The sequence below is a fragment of the Macaca mulatta genome, chromosome 12, assembly GCF_049350105.2.
Source record: "Macaca mulatta isolate MMU2019108-1 chromosome 12, T2T-MMU8v2.0, whole genome shotgun sequence".
Taxonomy (NCBI): Eukaryota; Metazoa; Chordata; class Mammalia; order Primates; family Cercopithecidae; genus Macaca; species Macaca mulatta.
The window spans coordinates 56743563-56768968 of record NC_133417.1 but is presented as its reverse complement, the minus strand read 5'-3'; the positions used below and the strand labels follow the sequence as shown (position 1 = coordinate 56768968).

The window sequence follows — 25406 nt, the reverse complement described above, 5'->3', positions numbered from 1 at the left end:
TTCTTATAGTGAAGAAAAATGTTAAATAATATTTTCTGAGCCTTCAAATAAGTATCTTAAAATACTAATTTCAATTAATGGTATTAGAGGAATTTAGTTTATATTGGAAGATTATTTTGCAGGACATTTTAGTTGAGGAAGCAAGATTTATAAATGTATCAATTAGCTGGCTTCATAATTATTGTATACACCCTTGGAAAGATTATTACATTAATGTAGGATGCAGAAACACTTTATTTTATGAACAGCACAAATAATAATTTTATTAAAATGTTTTAAAAGGTATAAGGAATATTCAGTTAGATCAAGGTGAGTTGTGTTACTTTAGAAAGAGAAATATTATATCAATTCAGGAGAGAAATAATAAATGCTATTCTGAACTTTATTTCCCAATAGTAAAATAATTTTCATTTTTGCAATAGAAATGGACTTTTGCAATAGAAATGCAATAGAGTAAGTCCATTTAGACCTTCCTAAATATATTAAGTTCCATTTAACAGTTAGCTTTCAATTCTACATTTGTAATAGGAAGCATAGTCATTCAGCACTGTGGAATTAAACTCATAAACTATCAACACTCTGGCATCTTTTCATGTTGTGTCCCAAATAAATAAGACCAGATATTCTGAGCAGACCATTGGTGCATCAGAATGCCTTATTAAGTCAGATATTTAGCATCTTATTGTACAGATCCTATGATTTTACATACATTTACATGTTTAGATGAATGAAGCTGACATTATTTAATCAATGAACTATCTGATATTTTTAGAGTCAGCGAATGAGGCACAGCAACCACTCCACAGAGAACTCTCCAATTGAAAGACGAAGTCTAATGACCTCTGATGAAAATTATCACAATGAAAGGGCTCGGAAGAGTAGGAACCGCTTGTCTTCCAGTTCTCAGCATAGCCGAGATCATTACCCTCTTGTGGAAGAAGATTACCCTGACTCATACCAGGACACTTACAAACCCCATAGGAACCGAGGATCACCTGGGGGATATAGCCATGACTCCCGACATAGGCTTTGAGTCTGATGAAACAAAAAATATTCATCTGTTGACAATTTGCCATAGCAGTGCTAGGATAAACCAATCATCTTAACTTGGCTAACATAGCACAGTATTTACTGTGCCAATGGGCTGCTGTCATCTTATGCTAAGTAAGGGGCAAAAAAAATTACATTATGCCCTTGAGTCTAGATGGATATTAGATGCCCGATCATATAGATATTTTTAAGTGCAACATTTACATGATAACAGTACATTTTGTTTTCTTCATAGATTTAGACACATCAATTTGTAATTTAGGGTACTTACAAGGCACATATAAAATAATTTCCCATGCTGGAAATTCCAAATGACCAGTTCCAGTTGGAACCAATTTATAAACCAATTCCTGTTGGAATTTGGGTGAATTGACTAGAAAGTCTACTTGAGCATGTTGTAATCAATTGAAAAATCTGGGAAAAAAAAAAAAACTAATAAGAAAATAGAAATACCAATAGAAGCCAAATCCAGCTTTGGTATTTATTTGCTGGAAGCTAAATTTACACTTAAAGTTGGAGTGTATAAACATTTTAATATATGTTAATGTTGCCAGAATGACTTTTCAAACTTACCAAATGTATTGATAGTGCCAAAAAAAAATCTCAGAAATCTTAATGCAGAAATTATATAGTCTCCTCAGATTTTAATATTTTTATTTCTTTCCTGGCACAGCTGTTGTATTCAAAGTGTTTTGCTTTTTGTTTAGTCAGTACTGTTAGCTCATTTGAGGTTGGCAAAAACAAATACAAACAAGCAAAAAACCTCAAAATGTTTTCAGCAGTAAGAGAGAATAGTAAAGAGAAGCCCAAGCATAGCTGGTTATGTGAAATATAAAATGGGGTGTTGTTCTCCCTTTAATCAATCTGAGCACAACTACATACATCCAGGAATCTAAAGTCAGATAGTAAGGATGTGGTACCAATCCTCCTGAGTGTAATGCTAAGCACTTCCAGACGGGAATTCATCTATTTCTCTTAATACAAACGCAGGGTCAGTATTTCCCGCCAACAAGATTGAGTATCTTTCCATTGCTTCTTTCAGTCTCTGTCTTTGGATATCTGAATGTTCTGGCCCTTCAGCAGATTCTTTAAATCATGCTAAGGATTTTTGTTTTATGTGGACACACTCAACTTTGATATTCAGGAGGTGTTTTTACAAAATGACTAATTGAAAAAGGTTGAAACAAATGATTTTGAAAGCTTGCACCAAAAAATAAACTCATAGATTCAGAAATATTTGTTGACTAAAATTATAGCATTTTAATGCAGAAAATTATAAAGAATTTGGAGATTGAGCTGCCTTATTTCTAATGAACACTCCTCTTCATCTTATTAAGTCTTCACCGTTTTTCCAGTGGCTATAATTATGGAATTGGTGACCTATGTTTTATATTATCAAGGAAGCCTTAGATTCACTATGATCCAAGAAATTATTGAAATTGACCCTTTTTACATAAATATCTTTTAAAAAATTGCTCTTGTTTCTAAATGTCCACAGTGCATGCATTTTCTAAAACTCCAATAAGTCCAGCCATCAAAGTCCTTTTCTGCTAGTACATGTCATGAAGCCTATTTTTGAAAATGATGATAATTAATTTTATAGTATCTTCTTTTCTCCCCAAGCCTTTCAATATTTAGGTACTCAAAGCATGCACCAGTTCAGTAATCTTCTCGACCATGGAAAGAAGTTCCATATTACTGATGAATTATATATATATCTTGAACCCCATTACAACCTCACCACATCCCCCCTGCCTTTATGTTCACTATATGTACCCCATTACAAACCTGTTTAGCTGATAATGAGGATACCTATAAATCTGTAAGTCATTTCAAATATTTGATACAATTAAAAAATATGGGCTTAGTAAATTTTAAAAGTTAACATGTGATACTGGCTTGTGAGATTCTTCTGTCATCTAGTGAAGCTTATAAAACTTTCAGTTAAGACATTTTAAAAGAGTTATATCCATTAGGCACTTTAATAAACATATAACCTGCCATTACTGAATACTTTGTTAGAACACAGAAGAGCATCTTCCAGCAAACAAAAATATATTTATTACATGTACAGCACATACTTGCATGAGAAAGAAAACATTAGCCAAAACATTTTTCTATATGCTTTACTGGTTTCTTGTTTGTGCGCATTAAAGTATTTAATTGCAAAGAGTGCACCAAGGTGTATAAATTTAGACTAGACAGCTGTTCAGCTTTTTCTGTAGTAGCATTAGCAATTTGGTCATTTAACTACTTTAAGATATTTACATTTTATGGCAGGTAGCTGTAACAGCATTTACATATATTTCCTAGTCATCAAGATTACCATCTTCTTTCAACTTTTTAAAAGTCACTTGTTTTTAAAGGCCTCTCAAAGCCTTGTTTTTAGTCTTCCATGTCATGCCAATAAGGAGAGGCTCATTCAATATCTGTGCACAAAACCAATCTATCATTTACCGTCAGACGTCCATACCTGTTTTGCTTTGCATTCTTACTCAAAAGCTGACAATCTTGGAAAGGGTATAATGTATATTTTATTGATGGATATATTTAAATGTTTACTTTAATTTGGCATATTCTTTCCCCTTCCTTCTGTAATAAGTTTATCTTCCTCAGATAAGGGGATATACATCTTATTTTTTTTAAAGACTTAAGAGTTTATTGTGTAAATGATACTTAAAATCTAGATATATACTAAATGAAAAGTTTTATTTTTGCCAAGCACACCAAGCACCTTTGAAAAATACATATTCCATAAATACTTTGTTTTTAATTAATTTCATTTAAAGATAGCAAATGATTATAGGCAGGAGAAACAAGTCTTTTACTGTTTGGAGGCTGTTTTAACTTACAATACAAGCCACATACTAGAATTCTGTAATTTCAGTCACAGACATATAATAATATGGACTCATGTGAGAATGTGGAAATGTAGTTCTGGAAAAAAAAAGGAATGCAATTTGTCAATCCTGATGTTAATTCTCAAGGGTATAATGTGACTCTAATATTATAACCAACAACATTATCTTGTTTAACATTTAAAGCAACACTTAGAAATGTTTATAAGTGATGATTCTCTCTTATCTTTATACAGTTCTATTGGAGAGAAGGTTGAAATTGTTCACAATTTAGACTGATGGTCTTTCCTACTAAGAGTCTTAATTTTGTGACTATATAAGTCATTGCAGTTAGTCTTTAATGAAATGAATTTTATTAATGTGAAACAAATTCTGAGACAATTATTTGTTCCCTTTAAATAATCTGCTATTTAATTGTTGTTGTTGTTGCAAAATGTATTTTTGGAATGTTAACCTCTTTTCATACCTGCATACTTGAACTTGTCTTTTGTGTGGGGGCCTTAAAATTCATAATAGGAAGTGGAGGCAGTGAAAGGAAGTAAGAAAAGGAAATTATTCTAAAAGATGGTTTGCAAATTTAAACTCTTTAAATGAACATATCACAAAATGTTGTTAAGACCCAGGATGTCCATTAAGAATGTTTCTTGGCAACCTTAATTTGCATGTTAGTATATATTTTCTTAGTTACACAGTTTTATTTTGGTATTTGCTTAAAAAATGTAATACCATTATAGAAATTACCCTATGTACTGATATATTTACTACCTCTTCTCTAGAGAAGACAATCTGTCTTTAAAGGGAAAAACACTGGTCAATAAGTAGTGATCAAAATTATCACTATTCTGGCTAACCTTGCTGCAAAACTAAATGCAGAGAGTGTTAAAATATGCCTTCCCTTTAGATTTTAAACCGTTTCCAAAATGCTCTTTGACACCCTTTCATTTCTTTCACGTTAGTGAAGTTTTCTTTGAATTGATCCACAGTTTATCATGAGGCAAGGTTAATTTAACATGTAAGTCATCATAGGGAACAAAACAAACTGCAAGGGAATTGCCTTTGTGTGCAACTTGTTATAATATCTAGTTCTAAGTCTAAAAGAGAGTAGAAGTCCAGAGACTTTATGTTTAAGAGCAGCTGGTTTGCAAATCCACATTTTGTTGGTCCTTGACTTCTGCAGAGACCCAGAGCATGACTTAGCTATTTACTGGGTAAGGATATGCATTATCTTGGACTCCCATGTAATTGGAATAAACTTCATATCAATGTTTCAAATAAATGCTGTGTACCCCTTATTCCTTTTATATTTCTGCCTTTGTCTTTTATAACAATGTTGCATGTTGTGTTTTTTTTTAATTATATAAAACTCATCCTTGAATGACTATATGAATGAAAACTTTATAGGAAATTATGTAATAAAATCTGTTTTATTAGTTTCTCATACCTTTAAATACTGTCAATATTTAAAATAACTCTAAGTTTACTTCCTCAAGCTATGTCTATGGGGCAAAACAGTCCTCTTCTTTAAAATGGTAATCATGATCAAACCAGTCAAGTCAATCCAGTTAGCTGTTAGACAGACAGTAAGGATAACCTTCTTTTTGACTCAAGCAGTCAAGTTAGTCAAAATAGTAAAATTGGCTTATATGGGCACCCAGAACTACAGCATTCAAAAATTACTTTTAAAGATTTCTTCTTTTATTAAAATGGACTTTCTTAAAATACATCCTCTGATAGCAACTATCTCTTTTTACTTATAGATGATTAATTCTAAATGCTTCATGTAATTGAGGGACATTATGAGAAAACTAGAAAGTTTCTCATCAGATAATCCTAAGGGCTGTAACTTCTACTTGCCATAAACAAAGTATAATTAAGAGTGAGTAGCAATTGGTTTGGGGGAGTCTTAGTTATGTATGAAACTTTCTTTTGTTTCTCATGATGTATGTAAAATGTTTGCAGAAGGATGGTAGAAATTGTTACTAATGAATTTAGAGTGGTTTGGGAGAATACACTGATACTTCCTCATTTGAAAATTATAAGGAGTTAAAAGGGGAACTAAGAACCAGTAGTGGCTGGCCTCTAGCTTTTCAATACTTTGTAAGTGTTCTTGGTTATGTTTTGAACACTTAAATTTCTCAACAAATGGCTATGTCTATATTTATGTAGGGGCCACTCTTGCCCTACTTGCATGCCACTTTCACACACTTTTAACTGAAATCGGTGTGAATTCTGTATGCATAAGGGATGTATTAAAGATGCGGGATCATTAACGCTATATTGTTGCATACTATTTTTCATATGCCTTACAATATTTTCTGGGACGTTATTAAAATGAAAGCATTTTATTGCCAAAATAAATCTATGTTGTTATTTATAATCTGCATTAGCAGTAGAAAAATAATGTAGCAAAAACATATTGTACAGTACAAAATTATAAAATATATATTTTGCCAATAATATAAAAATAGATTGAGGAGAAAGAAGCACATTTGTTATAGCACAAACTTATAACAAAATCCACTGTTAAATTTGGCAGTCATATTTTTGAAAAGTATGTCGATTAGTTCTATCAGATTTACTTCATCTACCATCTTTTTAACTTGCTGCTTGATACTGTTCCAGCAATTTATTTCATAGCCTTGCAATCTGTGGATGTAATTTCTTTTGTTTTATTCCCTTCCATAAAGTTTATTAAATTTTATTTTGTGATAACACTCATACTATATTTTCTCTTCTTATTTCTTCTCTTTCAATAACAACAGCAGAAAGTCACAGCAAGTGAGCTCATAGGGCTCCTCTGAATTTTGGACATGTTTGAAATTTTCGTATTTTTCACAGCCTCAAGTCAGAAAGATCAATAAAGATGTCCCAACCACAAAGAATTATATTACTTAGGGATTCTTTAGTTTGTTTTGTACTGAATACTACTTTGAAACATAATTTAAAGCCATTAGCTGTGTTTTTGTAGGGATGGTGGGAGGGAATAAAAAATAAATGTATTAACATAAAACATACTAAAACAGAAATATGGCAAAATGATATAAAAAGATTTTTCCTACTATTCTGAGGGCTGTTGAAATCCCAGGCTATTGCTATATCTCCATTGACAAAGTGGGATAAAAAAATGCCTTTGTCAAATAATTTTTTTTCTTTCTTTAAATTTTAATTATTTTAATAATGTGTCCCCTTTTATTTTTCCTATCTAGGTATGTGTAGCATTCTACAAGGCATGCTGGGTAAAATATACTATGCAAATGTGTACAGTGCTGCATGTTTTGTTCTCCCTCTGCTTTAGTGGCTTTAAAGAAAAAAATGTGGTGTTATTTTTGTGAATAAAAACATTTAACAAAGAAAATGCAGAGTGCATGCATAGAGTATCCTCATTTCTATGGATTTGTTTTATGGAATTCAAATGTGTACAAAACAACTGCATTACTTTTTTTCTTTTATATAATAAATGAAAAAACACTGAAACCAGCGTTATACCTCTCCTTTATATTATTCTAGAAATATATTGAAGAAATACTGGAAATCAGTAGGTACCCTTTTATGGAAAAAAAAAAGTCTAAACATTTATCCTAAAAATGGATTCAATCAAATGACTTATTTTCTGAATACTCTGCCAGGTGCTATGAGTGATCACAAAATAAGCACTGTATCAGGAAAGAGTTTATAAGTTAAATACACACACGTGTGAAATAAAATATATTAGAATACATGTGCAAAATAGGATTGAGTATAGAAAAATATACTAGATGAAGTATTGTTCACAAGTCATTCACTCCAAAATGATTAATATTGCAGTTATCAGACATTTCCAAAGCTATCTTGTACCTATAAGAATTCCATAGTATGTATTTGGAGCAATTGTCTATGTTTAAAGACTTGATTGGAATTTGACTTTTCTGTCATTGCACTGTATAGGAGATTCAAAAGAAATATGGACTGTGTTGATTATTATCACTACATTAGGATTATACAGTGATTTATTAGAGTCAAGTTATTTCACAATTATCACATTTAATTCATTAGATCACCCAGGAAAGTAGGCAGGGGATGGATTATGAGACACAAATACAAATGAAGAAACCAAAGCTTATTGAAACTTCTCTCTCAAAGAATTTTTCTTTCTTTCTTTTTTTTGAGACGGAGTTTCACTCATGTTGCCCAGGCTGGAGTGCACTGGTGCGATCTCGGCTTACTGCAACCTCTGCCTCCTGGGTTCAAGTGATTCTCCTGCCTCAGCCTCCCGAGTAGCTGGGATTACAGGCATGCGCCACCACACCTGGCTAATTTTGTATTTTTAGCAGAGACGGGGTTTCTCCATGTCGGTCAGGCTGGTCTCGAACTCGCGACTTCAGGTGATCTGCCTGCCTCGGCCTCCCAAAGTGCTGGGATTACAGGCGTGAGCCACCACGCCTGGCCTAAATTATTAATTATGTTGCATTAGTCATTTCCCTCAACTGGATATTTCAGCTTATTTTTCTCCATCATTGTGAGCCTACATAATGGATCCATCTTCACTGGTATCTTTTGCCTTCACCTCCACTGCACCCGGCTATGAGTATGTATTTTTAAATAAAAATTTTAAATGTTAAAGAAAAATTCTTGGCTGGGCACAGTGGCTCACACCCGTAATCCCAGCACTTTGGGAGGCCGAGGTGGGTGGATCACCTGAGGTCGCGAGTTCGAGACCAGCCTGACCAACATGGAGAAACCCCGTCTCTGCTAAAAATACAAAATTAGCTGGGTGTGGTGGCGCATGCCTGTAATCTCAGCCACTCGGGAGAATGAGGCAGCAGAATCGCTTGAACCCGGGAGGCGGGGGTTGCAGTAAACCGAGATCGTACCAATGCACTCCAGCCTGGGCAACAAGAGCGAAACTCTGTCTCAAAAAAAAAAAAAGTACTCATATGTTACTGTTAAGCTAGGTAATTATCTGAAGCATACAAAACAATGCCTGGAATATAATAAATGTTGACTGAATGAACAGTACCTCAGTTATTGGAGAGGTATTATATAAGGCTATCTCAACTATCAAAGTATTTCAGCCAACAATTTGAAACTCATCCACCAGCCATGCCTGAAGCTACTTCTCTTGTCATCAGCACATTTCCAATAATAAAATGGACTAAGGAGAGAAACATCTCATTTGTACTTTCATACAACATGAAGATTAGCACAGTGGTTTGAGTATGGATCTAACCTTTGTCTGGGTTCAAAGTCTTGATCCAGCAATAACTAGCCGTGAACTTGCAGCAATCACTTAACGTCCCCATGCCTGGGTATTTCTGTAGAGTGATTTTCTTTTGATTATGGATCACATTTTCCTGTTTCCTTGCACGTCTAGTGATTTTGTATTGGATTTAGTACAATGTAAAGTTTACATTGCTGATGACTTGATCTTGTATTCCTTTAAAGAATGTTATACTTATTTTGGCAGGCAATTGTGAATTAGTTTGGCCCTTTCAAGGTTTGGTTTTAAGCTTCTTTAGAACTGGTCTTATGTAGGGCTTATTCTTAGGCCAGTTAGCTCCTCTTCTAAGGTCTCTGGGGGTGTCCACTCAATTATATCGAGTTTATCCAACCCACAGCCTGTGGGCTGCATGCAGCCCAGGATGGCTTTTTAAAAATTTATTTATTTATTTATTTATTTATTTATTTAGTTTTGAGACAGAGTCTCGTTCTGTCGCCCAGGCTGGAGTGCAGTGGTTCAATCTCGGCTCAGTGCAATCTCCACCTCCTGAGTTCAAGCGATTCTCCTGCCTCAGCCTCCAGAGTAGCTGGGATTACAGGCGTGCACCACCATGCCCGGGTAATTTTTGTAATTTTAGTAGAGATGGGATTTCATCGTGTTGGCCAGGCTGGTCTCAAACTCTTGGCCTCAAGCGGTCTGCCCACCTCGGCCTCCCAAAGTGCTGGGATTACAGATGTGAGCCACACCTGGCCCCAGGATGGTTTTGAATGTGGCCAACACAAATTCGTAAACTTTCTTAAAAGATTATGAGTATTTTTGTGATTTTATTTATTTTTTCGCTAATCAGCTATCAATAATGTTAGCTTATGTTATGTGTGGCCCAAGACAATTCTTCTGCCAGTGTGGCCCAAGGAAGCTAAAAGATTGGACACCCCCGTCCTATATATTCAGTTCTCTTCACTCTGGCTGAAGGGAATTCGAATAATTCCTGACCCGTTGTAATCTCTGGGAATCATTTGCATTACAGTTCCCTGGTACTTATTTTTCCTCAGGAATTGTGATTGGCCAGCCTCCTGCGGGTGCATACTGTATGAGTACAAAGTGATATGCAGCCAAAGACTCCATGGCCCATTAACAGGTTTGTAGAGCTTTTCTCTGTGTAGCTGCCTCCTTCCAGTTACTCTGCTTCACAAATTCTAGCCATCTTGATCTCTGGGAATGCTGATGTGCATCTTCAGTTCTAGGAGGTTCCCAAATTCTCATTTAGGTTCCCACTTCCTCCGTAGTTGACTGGGAATTCCTTTTAGGGATAAAGTCCAGGAAATGGTAAGACTCCACTTGTTTCTCTTTTGCAAAGAATCACAGTCCTGTGATGTGTTTTTCAATATCTGAAATGTCGTTGCCTGTACTTTGTGCAGTTTTCTATTTGTTAATGGTAGGAGGGTATATTCAAACCATCCTACTCTCTCATGCCTGAAATCAGAAGTCTCTCTAATGACATTTTGAACTTCTCTCTAATCTTAGATAAACTGGTCTTTAAACTGTCTCTCTCTCTCTCTCCTTTTTTCACTCGGAAAATAACCTGGGAGACAATTTCCTTAAGGTAGATTGTGAAACATGAAGCTCCAGCATCACAGGTTAATGTGTATATGACATCCATTTCATAAGCTGACATCTGCGTGGGAATCTGCAAAAGTCTTAGAGCTACCAAAGCATTACCTACAGCATGCAAGAATGGAAATATTAAAGAGTTAATGCAAATTGCTTGTACAAACTACATTGTTTTTCTAAACAGCGTACAGAGTATTAAGTAAATCCAGACATGATAATCTATAAATTAATATGGATTACTATGATTTTCCTTCCCTTCATGTATGGCTCCTCTAAATTTTGGCTTTTTAACCATAAAGCCCCAAAAGAAGTCAAATAAATTACTTTTCTATATTTTGAGGTAAAATTGTATGTAGTTAGGAGAAGTGAGATGGGAAGGTGCAGTTTATTGCTGATTTTGCTTAATTTCATGCAGCTGTTGTGGATGGGCGTACAAAGCAGTTCAAATGGCTCCTACGTCTCCCAATTTTTCTTTCTTTTCCTTTTTACTAAGGTTAAGGAGAACAGAAAGGGACGGAGCTTTAGTGGCCACTAAAGGTTTTTAAATAGGGGAGTGACTTGATCAAAATCGTTGTTTTGGGCAATACTGACCTGAGAGTGAAGAGAGATTGGAAAGAAAAGAGCCCTGAAGTGCAAAAACGGCTTTAAGGCGACTATCTAGGTAAGGCCACTGACTTCAGCTGAGTGTCAGAGGGCGGCAGGCTTTTCCCTAAAAGACCCAGGGGGGACACCATGTCTTAGAGGTCAAGACGTGGAACTTTTACTGGTGTGCCAAGGGTTGGGGATGGACATGGGGTACTCAATTATATGTTCACATTATGGAGCAATGGAGGAGATTCGAGAGAAATATAAATACTCGGGGACGCAACAGCAAGCAATCGGAAGCCATCTGCCCCAACTTGCGGCCTTCACAGCCTCAGTCCCAGGGAAAGGTCCCACGCCTTCAGCAGTCTTGGTTATGCAAATAAGCGAGAACCAGGCGGGCGCCCTTTCCCAGGCTCCGCCCCTCTGGCCGCGCGCCTGCGCACTCACGTCCCGCCAAACCCACCCCCTCGCCTCCCCCGCCCGCGTGGTCGTCGCCACCGCAGCCGCCCGAGAGGAACTGGGGGAGGACGGTGGCCCGCGAGGCTCGTCGCAGACAACGCGGCGGCGATGTCCGCGAGCCAGGCGAGTGCCGCGGCGGCAGCGGCGGGGCCTTGCGCGCGGCAGGGCGGCCTGGGCTGCGGCCTCCCTCCGGTTCCCTGGAAGCGGGCCCGCGACCAGCGCGGGAGCAGCAGCAGAGGCGGAGGCTCCAACGCGTCTCTCTCCTCCCCTTCAGCTTGAGCCAGGGGAAGCCAGGCGGCCCGGGTGTCTGGAGGGGGGGTCTGCTGTCCGAGAATGGGAATTCTCTTCACCAGAATATGGAGACTGTTCAATCACCAGGGTGAGGAGCTCGGTCCGCGGGCGTACGGGTGGAGGAGAGGGTCAGCTCGGGCCGGCTGGGTAGGGGGTCTCCGAATACTTCCGGAATGTGGGCGGCGCGGTCGGGCGCCGCCTTAGCGCGGGGTGCAGGCTGCGCCGATACGGCCCCGGGACCGTTCGGTTCCCGCTCCCGAGCTTGGGGATGGTTCGTGACTCGCAGCCCTTTGTCTTAGGGGACCTTCCTAATAAGTCTTTTCCGCAATACACCCATTGCTCCGATTTCGATTGAGAGTGGAAAATGTTTCTTGCCGTACGTCCAACGTCCCTAAGTATCACGGCCTGGCCTTTCAGCCCTTTCTTTGCTCACCAATTGGATTTGGACACCACATAGAAATGCTGGGGTCTTCTGGAATGAAGGTTATAGATTGCGGCCCTAACCACACCACTGAGCGACCGCTGTTGCAGAATGCGGAAACCGGGAGGAATCGCTTGACTTGTCCAGTACACCTCTGGTTTATGAGCCTGCCTTCCACTGCCATCCCTCTTTGTGTGTGTTGGGGGCAGCGGGAGTTCTTCTGCCTCCTGAATTGAGATGGACTTCTCTCCATTTGTTTTCCTTATTATACCTGTGTTTCAGGTTAAGCTTAAGGTCATTTTTCTACTCGTGTGGGTTATTTGCTTAGACAGTTTTTGTTTGCTGGGTTAAAAATGTTAAAGTGTTTCACTGAAAGTTTTAAAAACATACCATATGAAACATTTGTTAACCATAGGTAACTAGCAAGTTACTAAGTGTTAAGTGTGTTATATAGGGATGCTTAAGTTCAGCCAACCTCAGACATGACCATGAAATACATATCAGGCTTATTAAAATTTGTTACAAAATGACTAAAACTGGGGAAAGAATATAATTTGAACCCAAAGACTGGATACTTATTAAGATATAGTGGCGTACTTTTGTTTCTTTTTAACTCGTTGGGTGGTTCATCATCCCGCTGTCAGTAACTTAGTTTGTGTTTTTCTCTTGTGTAAGCTGGTTGGTGGTGTTACATCCCAGTTTTCCAATAAAGACTTACGTGAATGTTGATATCTATTATGTACACGTACTACAACCACCTCCTTCATGATCTAGCTGCTCTTGTAAGAAGCTTAGGGGAAGCAAGCATAACTAGAACTTGTGATCCTTAATGTATCTTTTACACACACACACACACACACAAATGTGTAGATAACGAGATACCGAAAGAAAGGGCAGTATCAATTTTTCTGATAAGAGGAGTTTTCATAAAGTAGAGAAAATCAGTTCTAATCAGCACTGTCTCTGACTGGCCTGGCTGTTTGTGTTGGGAGCAAGAGAGTGGGAACCAGTCACTTAAACTCTGGTTTTCTGGTCTAGGTTTTCTCACCTAGAACACCAGGGTTCTGTGGAGCCTACAAATCTTGTAAACTTTATTTCTACATTTCAAATATTAAAACTTACATTGCTGTAAGACTGGTAGTACTTACAGTAGATAAGATCTATTCTAGTTTTAACATCCATCATTTTATATTATTTTTAGCAAAGCTAGTGTTTCATCTGCTGTGAGGTTTAGAAAGACTGCTTGTTAATTGAGCTCTAGTACTGCCAGAAAAATAGATATCACCACTTTCTGTTTTGAGTCAATGATAAAATTGTTTGTTTCTGTAAGTTAAGAATAATTGAGAACTTTGCCAACAGCTCCTTGGAGTAGTAAATAGTAAGGGTGTGTGCTCTGGTATCACTACAAATTGCTAATAGTAGTGTTTTTATAACCTGTATTTTGTGGTACTTTTTGACGGGACGTTTATGTCAGTTTGGCAGAAATTAATAAGGGAATTAATGAAGTTAAGTTCTAGAAAATTAGATGTGAATATTGTGAAAATATGAATAAATTATTTCTCTTCTGGTAAACAATGTGGCTTATCAATAGGGTCACTTTTCAGAATATCCACCATTTAATGCCAGATATTTGTTGGTTTTTTTTTTTTTTTTTTTTTTTTTGAGACGGAGTCTTGCTCTGTCACCAGGCTGGAGTGCAGTGAAGTGATCTTGGCCCACTGCAACTTCTGCCTCCCGGGTCCAAGCGATTCTCCTGCCTCAGCCTCCCGAGTAGCTGGACTACAGGCGCGCGCCACCACGCCCAGCTAATTTTTGTATTTTTAGTAGAAATGGGGTTTCACCATGTTGGCCAGGATGGTCTCGATCTCGACCTCACGATCCGCCCGCCTCGGACTCCCAAAGTGCTAGGATTACAGGCATTAGCCACGGCAGGGTTTTTTTGGTTTTTTGTTTGTTTTTTTTTTTTTCTGTATAGGACGTATTTAAGTTAGATATGTCTTGGATGCTCTTGTTTTACCTTCAGTGGATTCAGAATACAATCTTATATTCTTTTCATAGAAACTCTTGGAAAGAATGTTTCGGGAGATTACAGAATTTGCCATCTGATGAAACTTAAACTAAGCAGTATCTCCTGTTTCTGAAACCCCCTGAGAACAGCTTTTTCAGTTAAAGCTCAGATTGAGTGCACAGTGAAAGCTCTTTGTATACTGTTCGAACTAGAAAAACCGGAGGTCACATTTAGATGATACTGAGCTTTAGTAGAGTACAAACTTTATCCTAGATGCTGTCATTTAAATCATTTTATTGTATTTTATGTTTTAACAATCTTTTGAAGTAGTTATTTCCCCTGAAAAGGGAAAACTGAGGCTCAAGTGGAATGATTTTTTTTTTCCCCAGGCCATACAACTGGTATATGCCAGAGTCAGGCAAGTTAAAACACTGAAGGAATATGTTGCTGATTTTTGGTCTTTTTAAAGAAGAGATCAACATCATTTTTTCCTCCCTCCTCCTCCCCCCATTAACTTTTTTAGTTGCTAAACTCTAGGTTGTCTTTAGAACTTCGAAAAGTTGCCATTAGTAACTTTTTTTATAGAAGAGCTTGTGATCAGTGGTTTACTTGTTTTCAATAAACAAATATTTAAACACCTATTTAGTCCAGGAACTGTTCTAGGTGGTGGGAATAACAGACAAAACAGACAAATTCCACTGCCTTTATGAAGCTTTCATGCAGTGTGGGGAGACAGGAAATTAACTCACTTTGTCTCTACAAGTAAAATAATAGTGGTTAACACTTGTGCAAGGTTCACACAGGTTGTTTGATTTAATCTTCACTTAGTTGATTTACTCTTCACAACAACCCTACTAGGTAGATATTATTCCCCTTATTTTACAGGGGCAAGGAAACAGGTAACTTGCTTAAAGCACTATAGTTAAAAGTGATAGACCTGGATTTTAACTAAGATTATCTAGTGCCAGAATTATTTCTCCTACACACACCTCCCCTCCACCCCCCTGGATTTTAACCGAGATCTAGTGCCAGAGTCAGTTCTACACACACACACACACACACACACACACACACACACACACACACACGTTTGCCCACAACTTCATATAAGAAGGACTTTGTATAAGAAGGACTCAGATAAAAAGAACTGACTCTGATGTGAACTATAAAAGAAGTTGTGGAATTTCCTCCTTAATGGCCTTGTATTGCTCTCTTGATTGGTTGCTAGAAAAGGAATTGTAAGTATCAATGGGTGCAGAAGAAGCTGCCTGTGCTTCAGGAACCTGATGCTGAGGAAGCCACCTCTGCCTTTGGCTTATTATTATTATTATAAGGGAGTTCAAATGTGTAGAGAAGAGTACATATGGAAGCTGAGTAGCCAAGGGGTAGACTTGCCTCTTAGCTTCTAATACACATTCTCCTCAGTTTATGATAGGATTATATCCTGGTAAACCCACTGTAAATTGAAAATACAGTAAGTAAAAAATGAGTTTAATATGCCAGACTTCCTGAAAATCATGGCTTCAGCCTAGCTTGCTTTATACATACTCAGAACATTTACATTAGTTTACAGTTTGGCAAAATCTAATTCAAAGCCTATTTTATAATAAAGGTTGAATATTTCATGTAATTTATTGAATACTGTACTGAAAGTGAAAAGCAGAATCTTTACCTGGGTACTTGAAGTATGGTTTCTACTGAATGTGTATTGCTTTTACAATATCACAAGTCAGAGACCATTTGTAAACCCTTTTTGCATGCTCTGTGGAAGTGGAGCTGGGTCCTTTAAACGTTTTTCTTTTACCACTGGGCAAAATGTTAAGCTTTGTTGATAGGCTGTACCGGAGGGGCATTGCAGGAGGAAAGGGTGTTTGTATTTAGTTATAGTGTGCTTTCTTGACAGGCTCTGCTTGTAGCATGAACACCTTCTCCAAGGCCTGGCTCTTGTACTGCACAGTGGTCAGCAGCAACCAGCAGCGTCCCCTAGTACCTGTCTTAGTTGGTTTCATAATGTAAGGTCTCCAGTGAAATACCTCTCAATAAACAGTTTTTCCCAGCACCGAAGAGGGAGGATTTTTGGGCGGGTCCCACCTGCTGCTTCTCTGCCATTCAGTCAGCCAGTGTTAGGGAGTGGGAGGACCTTTATCTCAACCTTAGGGGTAGTGAGTGCTTCTTGTGTTTGTCATTCCCGTAATCTTTTAGCCAATCTCTCATTACCCCAGTCCCCTGTAATATTTTTTTGATATTGAACTTTCCAAGTTCAAATTATTGTGTGATTTCTGCCTCCTGATTGGATCTCTAATTTTGCCATGTATAATCATTGCTTTTTTTTTTTCCAGCAACCTCATAGTGCAAAAGAGAAGTTTGGTTATTACCCTGAAACTTCATTTGCCATTACTGAACTAGCAAATTTATTTTCAAACTTTCTTTTTATTGATAAGACTTTTAAGTTTTAAAAATTGAACTTTTAATACAAAATGACTTGATCAGATATCTCCCTCCTAACCTTTATATTTTCCAGATCTGATTTACTTATTCATGAAAAATATTAAGCTCATGCTTTATTCCAGGATCTGTTCTATGGACTGAGAGAACTTTAGTGAACTTGACAAATGGAATTTTTTGCTCTGAGAGACAAAGAATTGATAGGGCTTAGTGATAGTTCAGATATGAGGTAAGAATGATGAATTAGGATGACTCTCCATTTATTTTCCTTGGTGTTTTTGTGTTTTCCGATGTTGTATGATTCACAGAGATAGTAATTCTCTACAATAACAATTATTATGCTTAAGTTATTGACTGATGAGTTGGGGGGAGTACATATTAACTTTTAAAGACTGGCAATGAATGGAACTGGTAGACTGCCTCAGTGTGTCAAAAAGAAACGAAGGAGAAGGGAAACAAACATTTTCATGACAAAACTGTAAGGTATTGATTGGTACGTTGAAGCCTAATTGATAATTCACAGTTCCATCAAAGCATTAGAACAGTGTGGTTGTTGTGGCTTATTTGAGTAAATACAGGAATGCTGTGACATAGTCTAAAATAAAAATCATACTAAGCAGTAAACTTCTGATGATTCGCATGCATCAAAGAGTTGGAATGGCTGAAAGTTTTATTACATTTGTCCATAATAACATTCTCATAGTAGGCATATTGGGATTCTATGGGGTCTTTATTTTGAAGTGCATTATAGCACTTTTTGGCTACAAATTTACATTTTGTATAGATGCTTTTCCTTCTTGCTAATGAAAGGAACAGGCTGTGGTGGTGAGAGTAAAGATGTTCAAAGAAAGTTCATCTAGTATTAAAAACTTTGTGACTAATCTGACCCTATCATTGAGTTGACATGTTTGTCTTTGAGCCCATTGCAGAGTTTGATCTTATGTTTATAGTTCTCATTGTGACCTACATGCTATGTCTTAGATTTAGGAAGCTATTAAAAATGGTCATTGGTGGCCGGGACACAGTAGATCGTGCCTGTAATCCCAGCACTTTGGGTGGCCGAGGCAGATGGATCACCTGAGGTCAGGAGTTCTAGACCAGCTTGGCCAACATGGCAAGACCCCCGTCTCTACTAAAAATACAAAAATTAGGCCAGGTATGGTAAACTTCTGATGATTCATGTACAGGTGGCTTACACCTGTAATCCCAGCACTTTGGGAGGCCAAGGCAGGTGGATCATGAGGTCAGGAGTTTGAGACCAGCCTGGCCAATATGGTGAAACCCTGTCTCTACTAAAAATGCAAAATTAGCTGGGCGTGGTGGTGTGTGCCTGTAGGCCCAGCTACTCGGGAGGCTGAGGCAGGAGAATCCCTTGAACCTGGGAGGCAGAGGTTGCAGTGAGCTGAGATCATGCCATTGCACTCTAGCCTAGGCAACAGGGCGAGACTCAGTCTCAAATAAATATATACAAAAAAATTAGCCGGGCATGGTGGCACCTGCCTGTAGTCCCAGCTGCTTGAGAGACTGAGGCAGGAGGAGAATTGTTTGAACCCAGGAGGTGGAGGTTTCATTGAGCCAAGATCACACCACTGCCCTCTAGCCTGGGCAACAGAGCGAGAGTGCGCCTCAAAAAAAAAAAAGGTCATTGGTGCTTTATTGTAAAAACACACACAAAAATAATTCAGATAGAGCTATGTCTTGGGAGAGAGCAACTAGAACTTGGCAATGAATGTCGTTTGTAGGTGTTTGGGTGGAATAAGGAGGTAAAGATCCTCTGAATCATGGATTCTTCATTGGAATGCCCTCCAGAGATCTCAGACTACATGTGGTTTTTTGGGATATTTTCCAGGTTCTGTTTATGTTTGATCGGAGTTTCTTTCTTCCTTTTTCAAGTATTTTAACGATTTGTTAAGAATATGGTATGTTCAAATATATTAGTTTGGTTTCCCTTGATTGACTTTAGAAATCTGCTTAGGTCTTAAGAGTTTGGGGGCATGGTTGCATATTTATGCATTTGTAAGTATATAGGAATTCATTCAGTTTGTAAAATTAAGCAGAAGAGTAAGGTCTGCAGTGTGGAGAAATGGCGTGAGCAAAATTAAATGATTGGAAAGTTTATGACACGTTCTAGAGACCGAGTAGAGCAGCTTTTCTAAATTCTAGGAGGTAGGTCAAGAAGAGTTAGGGGAAGATTTGGGCTAAGGCTTAGCTTTCTTTGTCACACTCATCCTTTTTCATCATGTTTATCTAACGATATTACCTCAGTTTACTTACTCACTTTCAGGTGCAGCCAGAAGGTTATGGGTCCTCCAAAGCTTCAGACCTTGGTTAGTTTCCCTCCTCTTGTTCATAGCCATTTTACCTTTCATCTTTCCTGTTCTACTGTAACAGTAACCTAACCTTTCACCTACTAGGACTTCCAGCCATTTCTAACTTTGTAGGGCAGGACTGGATTTCTTTCCCTGCCCAAATTCCACAGCTAGCCACTTCATTTCTTTCTTACCACCGGCTCCGACGCGCTTTTCTCTATTAACATTTTCCACCATGCCAGACATGTGGATTCTGTCTATTTATTTATTGGAGACAGGGTCTCACCTGTCGCCCAGGCTGAAGTGCAGTGACACAATCTCGGCTCACTGCAACCTCCGCCTCCCAAGTTCAACTGATTCTCATGCCTCAGCCTCCCAAGTAGCTGGGACCACAAGTGTGTGCCACCACACCCAGCTAATTTTTGTATTTTTAGTAGAGACGGGGTTTTGCCATGTTGGCCAAGCTGGTCTTGGACTCCTGACCTCAAGTGATCCACCCACCTCAGCCTCCCAAAGTGCTGGGATTACAGGTGTGAGCCACCGCACCTGGCCGAGACATGTGGATTCCTACCCTATATCATCTACTATACCTTCTCTCTCCAGTGTGCTTTCTTTATTTCTAGGCACTGTTAAAGAAAGATTTGAAGCAGTTTAAATCCTAATCCACCACAGGATAGGTTATCTAATTTCAGCTTATTGATTCTCTAGTTCATTCCATACAGTGGGTGTAAAAGATGATGCATCTTGAAACAGTTAACCTTTTCCTTTCCTCAGTAGGCAACTAACTTGTGTTATAAGATGAAATTCTGGAATGAGTAATTTCTGCCATCTGCTTTATCTTAGGCTTGTCTCTGTGTTGTTGCACGTGGTTTTGTTCAGAGCAGTTTTACCTTGGTGATCATGTTCAGCTAGTGGCCAGGTATGATAAAGAATCTTACCTCTGCCTCCTGGGTTCAAGCGATTCTTCTGCCTCAGCCTTCCAAGTAGCTGGGACTATAGGCACGCGCCACCAGGCCTGGCTCATTTTTTTGTATTTTTAGTGGAGATGGGGTTTCACCACCTTGGCCAGGGTGGTCTTGTACTCCTGACCTTGTGGTCCACCTGCCTCGGCCTCCCAGAGTGCTGGGATTACAGGTGTGAGCCACCACGCCCAGCCTAAGAGTCTCTTTTTTTTTTCTTTTAGTAGTTTTCGCCAAGCTAGTTTTTCCTAACAGAACTGTTAGAAAGCACCAGGTTTGGAATTAGGACGTAATAACCAAGTCCTAGGGACATGGCTGAAGTAAGGAGACCACTTTAAAAAATACCTGTACTAAAGCCAGATGAGGTTTTACTTTAAAGCTCTCATTTTAGGAGGCTATATAGTTTTTTCACTGATATGTCCTACTGTTATTCAGTGTATCCTTTGAAACTCCTTTTAGAAGTTCTTTGGAAACAAAATTTTAAATAATTCTTCATATTTCACTTAACAACAAAAAGATAGCACTCATTTTAGATACCTTTTAACTTATGACCAAGATGATATCAGGTGGCTCATCTCCCACTTTAAAGTCAAGTTCATCTTCAGAGTTTAAAAGATTTGCCACCATTAGGTGACAGTATTCAAAATGGTGTACCTCAGGCTCTGAAAGCAGTTATGAAAGAAGCGTAGCAAACTATTTTGAAAAAATGGTAACGTGGTTGGAATAAGGGTTTAACCTTAACTGATTAAGGACCTTGTAAGAAACTAAGAGAGTACTGTTTTTTACTTCATGGTCTCTGTGTACCTTATTTATACATATATACATTTTTTACTCATTCTTTATTGTTATATATTATAGATTCTTGCCTATATTTTTGTTTCCTTTTGGACTTTTCCTGCTAATTTTGTACTATTTTTAGGGTACCATTACTTTTATTTGTCGGAGTAATTGTATTTTCTTCCTGAGTGTTGACAAGCCCATCTAAATTCTGGCCTGTAGCTAATACATTGGGGAAATGGAGAGGAGGCGGGGTGGGATATATTCCTGGAACTTAAAAATAAGCTGACATTTTGGCCGGGCGCGGTGGCTGAAGCCTGTAATCCCAGCACTTTGGGAGGCCGAGACGGGCGGATCACGAGGTCAGGAGATCGAGACCATCCCGGCTAACACAGTGAAACCCCGTCTCTACTAAAAAATACAAAAAACTAGCCAGGCGAGGTGGTGGACGCCTGTAGTCCCAGCTACTCGGGAGGCTGAGGCGGGAGAATGGCGTAAACCCTGGAGGCAGAGCTTGCAGTGTGGCCACTGCACTCCAGACTGGGCGACAGAGCGAGACTCCATCTCAAAAAAAAAAAAAAAAAAAAATCTGACATTTTGAGAATGCTATGGTTAAAAATCAGTATTCACCTGGGAAGCTAAAAACTTTTACCCAAGTCAAAGATCAGAGTATAGCTTGATAATGAATTCTAGTTGTATTAAAAATGTTTATGAGTGCTTGTATTAATAAAACTGTAGAGGAGTTATGTCATCAGAAAGGGAATGCTTAATTTTGGGACATAGAAAAATGGAGTTAGGCAGAATTGCCATGCTATTTAAAAACTTTGTAGGTGCAAAGGTACTTTTTCTCAACAACTCGATTACCTTGCCCTCATGCAGGTGTGGCCTTGCTCTAAAGATGAATTCAGGCCAGGTACAGGGGCTCACACCTGTAATCCTAGCACTTTTTGAGGCTGGGGTGGGAGGATTGCTTGAGCCTAGGAGTCTGAGACAGGCCTGGGCAACATAGGGACACCCTATCTCTACAAAAGAAACAAAATATCCAGGCGTGGTGGTGCACACCTGTGATCCCAGCTACTCAGGAGGCTGAGGTGGGTGGATCGCTTGAGCCCGGGAGGTTGAGGCAACAGTGAGCCATGATTGTGATACTGCAATCCAGCCTGGACAACAAGAGTGAGACCTTGTCTCAAAAAAAAAAAAAAAAGGATTCACATCAGTCATTGCAGCCTGTAACACTCCTTGGGTTGGGATTCCATGCTCCCCAAGTAATCATCTGATTTTAATTCAGCCACCATGTAACATTTCCTCAGGGATAGACTGCACTTGTCTCTCATTTTTAAACATTTGGTCTTATTGTATGTTACTCATTCACTGTTCTTATTTATGTCTTAGTCATTTCCATGAATTGCCCTCTCTGAGTCCTGTCTATTCTGGGATAGTAGCAGAATTGTTTGTGGATCTGGGAGACTAAGGGCCATAGACGGAGTTTTACTCTTGTTGCCCAGGCTGGAGTGTAATGGCATGATCTTGGCTTAGTGCAACCCCCGCCTCCTGGGTTCAAGCGATTCTCCTGCCTCCGCCTCCCAAGTAGCTGGGATTATAGGTATGTGCCACCACGCCCCGCTAATTTTGTATTTTTAGTAGAGATGGAGTTTCACCATGTTGGTCATGTTGGTTGTGAACTCCTGACCTCAGGTGATCCACCCGACACCTCAGCCTCCCAAAGTGCTGGGATTACAGGCGTGGGCCACCAATCCGGCCTGGGCCCTAGGTCTTTAAAATGATTCTTAATAACTCACAAAAGGGACAGGTGGTCATGTCATTTAAGGACCCTAGTGGATTGTATTAAAATGTTTTATTTACTTGATCTTCCTATTTTTGTATAATAGCAGGTGCCTATAGATCATTAGGAATTTCCTCTGGTAAGTGGCAACTATTTGGAAAACATCTACCATTTGAATTATAAAGATCTTACTCTGAGGTGTTATAATCCTCAACATTTATTACTTATAGAATGAATATTAATTCAACATTTATTGAGTACTTTCTTTATGCCAGGAATAGTTGTTGTCACTAGAAATGTAAAGATGATTAATATGTATTCTATATGGTTGAAGATGCCTTCTTAAACTGAGATTAGTGCACATGTAAATAATTAGGATAAGTGGTAGGTTAGAGGTAGTGTGGGAAAGCAGGAGAAATTGATTCTACATGGAAAGCTAGACTTTAAAGGATTGGTCTAATTCCCTAAATGGATAATTAGGATAATTCCAGCATTTGGTGATACCACGAGTAGCTGTAGAGAAATGTTTGCTGTGAAGATATGTGCAGCTTATGTAGGGAGAATGACTTGAACTTTAGTTTATAGATGCCCTTCAACTTATGATGTAGTTATGTGTCAGTAAACTTGTTGTAAGTTGAAAGTAACTGAAGTCAAAACACATTTATTACATCTAACCTACTGAACATCATAGCTTAGCCTAGCCTGCCTTAAATGTGCTCAGCACACTGACGTTAGCCTCCAGTTGGGCAAAACCGTCTGATAGCACAGTATATACTATTATGCAGTACTGGTTGTTTACCCTTGTTATTGCATGGCTGACTGGGAGCTGCAGCTCGCTGCTACTGCCCAGTGTCTTGAGAGTGTCGTACTGGATATCACTAGCCTTGGAAAAGATCAAAATTCAAAATTTGAAGTACAGTTTCTAGTAAATTTTTATCTTTTCCTGGGCTGGTAAAACAGGTTAAGAACTCTCTCCTCTTCAGTGCTAGGCACTGCTGTGTGCTATTTTAATTGTTAAACAACCCTGAGTGATAGGTAGTATTTCCCCTATCTTACAATGAAGAAACTTAAGGTCAGAGAAATAATAAAAGTCATTTGCTCAAGGTCTTATAATACCATTAATATTTCCTTCAATTATCTGTTTCTATGTAGTAAGCCACTCTAATTTTATGACTTAAAGCAATGATTTATTATTTTTCATGTTTCTTATGAGTCGGCTGAGCTCAGCTAGGAAGTTCTACCTTGGGGAGTCTCCTTTGGTTGCAGTCAGATAGCAGCTAAAATTAGAATACTCTGTAGGTTCAACCAGGCTGCATAGCCAAGATGGCTTCTTTACTTGTCTGTCATCTCAACTAGAATGGCTGGAAGAGATAGGGACTGACTGGTCATCCCTTTCAACAGGGTCTCACCACATGATCAACTTGGGCTTACTCATTAAAAGGCACAGCAGTCTTGGACTTGCTATATGGTATCTGACTTACCGTAGGAGGACTTGTCCAAGACGGCCAGGCAGCAACTGCAATGTTTCTGATGATTTAGGCTCAGAAATCATGCCTGGTCATTTCTGTTGCATCTGTGGGTTAAAAGTAAGTCACAGGGCCAGCCCAGATTCAAGAGGAGGCGGCTACATAATGGCATGACTATCCAGAGGCCATCTTGGACACTAGTTTCTTCCACATGCTGTGCTGTCTTTGCGGATTGCTTTCAGACGGCCTGGAAATAGATGGGTCTTACAAGGGCCTGGCTGAAATGTGAAGAGGGTGCAAGAAAACATCTGGGGAACGTGAATGTTTGAAAGAAGACCCAAGGAAGAGGAGTCATTGAAAAAAAATGAATGACTAGAGACAGGAAGAAAACTTGGAGAAAGTGGTGCCACAGAAGCCAAACGGGGGGAGGGAGTCACTGCCACCATAGCCATAGGTTCTTAGATTTGTTTTTCATGTTACAGTGGCCCTGTGGTTTTAAGGTACTCATAAATTACAATTACCCATTTAAAAAATGGTCCTTTTTTCCTTCCCACTCATTCCACTCCACATACACGTACCCAGTTGATGCCTGAATTTCCTGTTAGAACCTCATTGACGTAATCCATTGTGAAACATTTATACTTTAAGTCATTTGTAGATCGTTGTGATTATATTTGGTTTACTTTACTGAGAGTAGGCTTGCCTAGGAGTAGAGGAAATGTAGTGCTGTGACTTCCTAGAGAGGAGGTTGGAAAGATGAGAGTTGTCTCTAGAATAATGGCAATGGGGAAGGTGAGTATAATGGCACACTTCTGGTGGTCTTGCTAGGATGTTCTTTTGACTTCCAAGAAAGTATAAAGTGCCATGCACTGAATTATGCCATAGATAGAAGGGTGAAATACGGAATTTATTTTTGTCTATAATCGAATTAATCTTTTTTCTCCTTTTTTGAAGAAAAAATCACTGGTGTTTTCTCTATTTCAGAGCACAAAGTTATCATTGTTGGGCTGGATAATGCAGGGAAAACTACCATTCTTTACCAATTGTAAGTATTAACTGTCTTAAAAATTATTTTATTTCTAGTTACTTTTTTGGCCTGGGTGATATTCGATCAATGAATGCAGTAAGAAATTACATGAAACCTAAGTTACCCTGTAAGAAAGCAGGTTGACTATAAACCTGGAGCC

At 38.7% G+C, this 25406-nt stretch overlaps 2 protein-coding genes across 9 annotated transcripts in view; both read left to right on the top strand.

Annotated features, from left to right (window-relative positions):
* The window catches only part of CACNB4 (calcium voltage-gated channel auxiliary subunit beta 4), a 268392-nt gene extending 261009 nt beyond the window's left edge, over positions 1 to 7383 (top strand). For 5 of the 6 annotated variants that reach the window (XM_077956123.1, XM_015110084.3, XM_077956122.1 and 2 more), the window contains one exon: positions 773 to 7263. In XM_077956123.1, the coding sequence (XP_077812249.1) occupies positions 773 to 1033 (261 nt within the window). In that variant the 3' untranslated portion in view covers positions 1034 to 7263. 6 annotated transcript variants of the gene reach the window in all.
* A 2539-nt stretch (positions 7384 to 9922) lies between these two features.
* Positions 9923 to 25406, top strand: part of ARL5A (ADP ribosylation factor like GTPase 5A) — a 34310-nt gene continuing 18826 nt past the window's right edge. Inside the window, exons 1-2 of one of the 3 annotated variants that reach the window (XM_077956994.1) lie at positions 9923 to 12139; positions 12469 to 13199. In XM_077956994.1, the coding sequence (XP_077813120.1) occupies positions 11501 to 12139; positions 12469 to 12708 (879 nt within the window). In that variant the 5' untranslated portion in view covers positions 9923 to 11500 and the 3' untranslated portion in view covers positions 12709 to 13199. Of the gene's footprint in view, positions 12140 to 12350; positions 13200 to 25203; positions 25265 to 25406 lie in introns of those variants that run through there. The other 2 variants (XM_077956995.1, XM_015110121.3) reach the window with 2 other exon arrangements.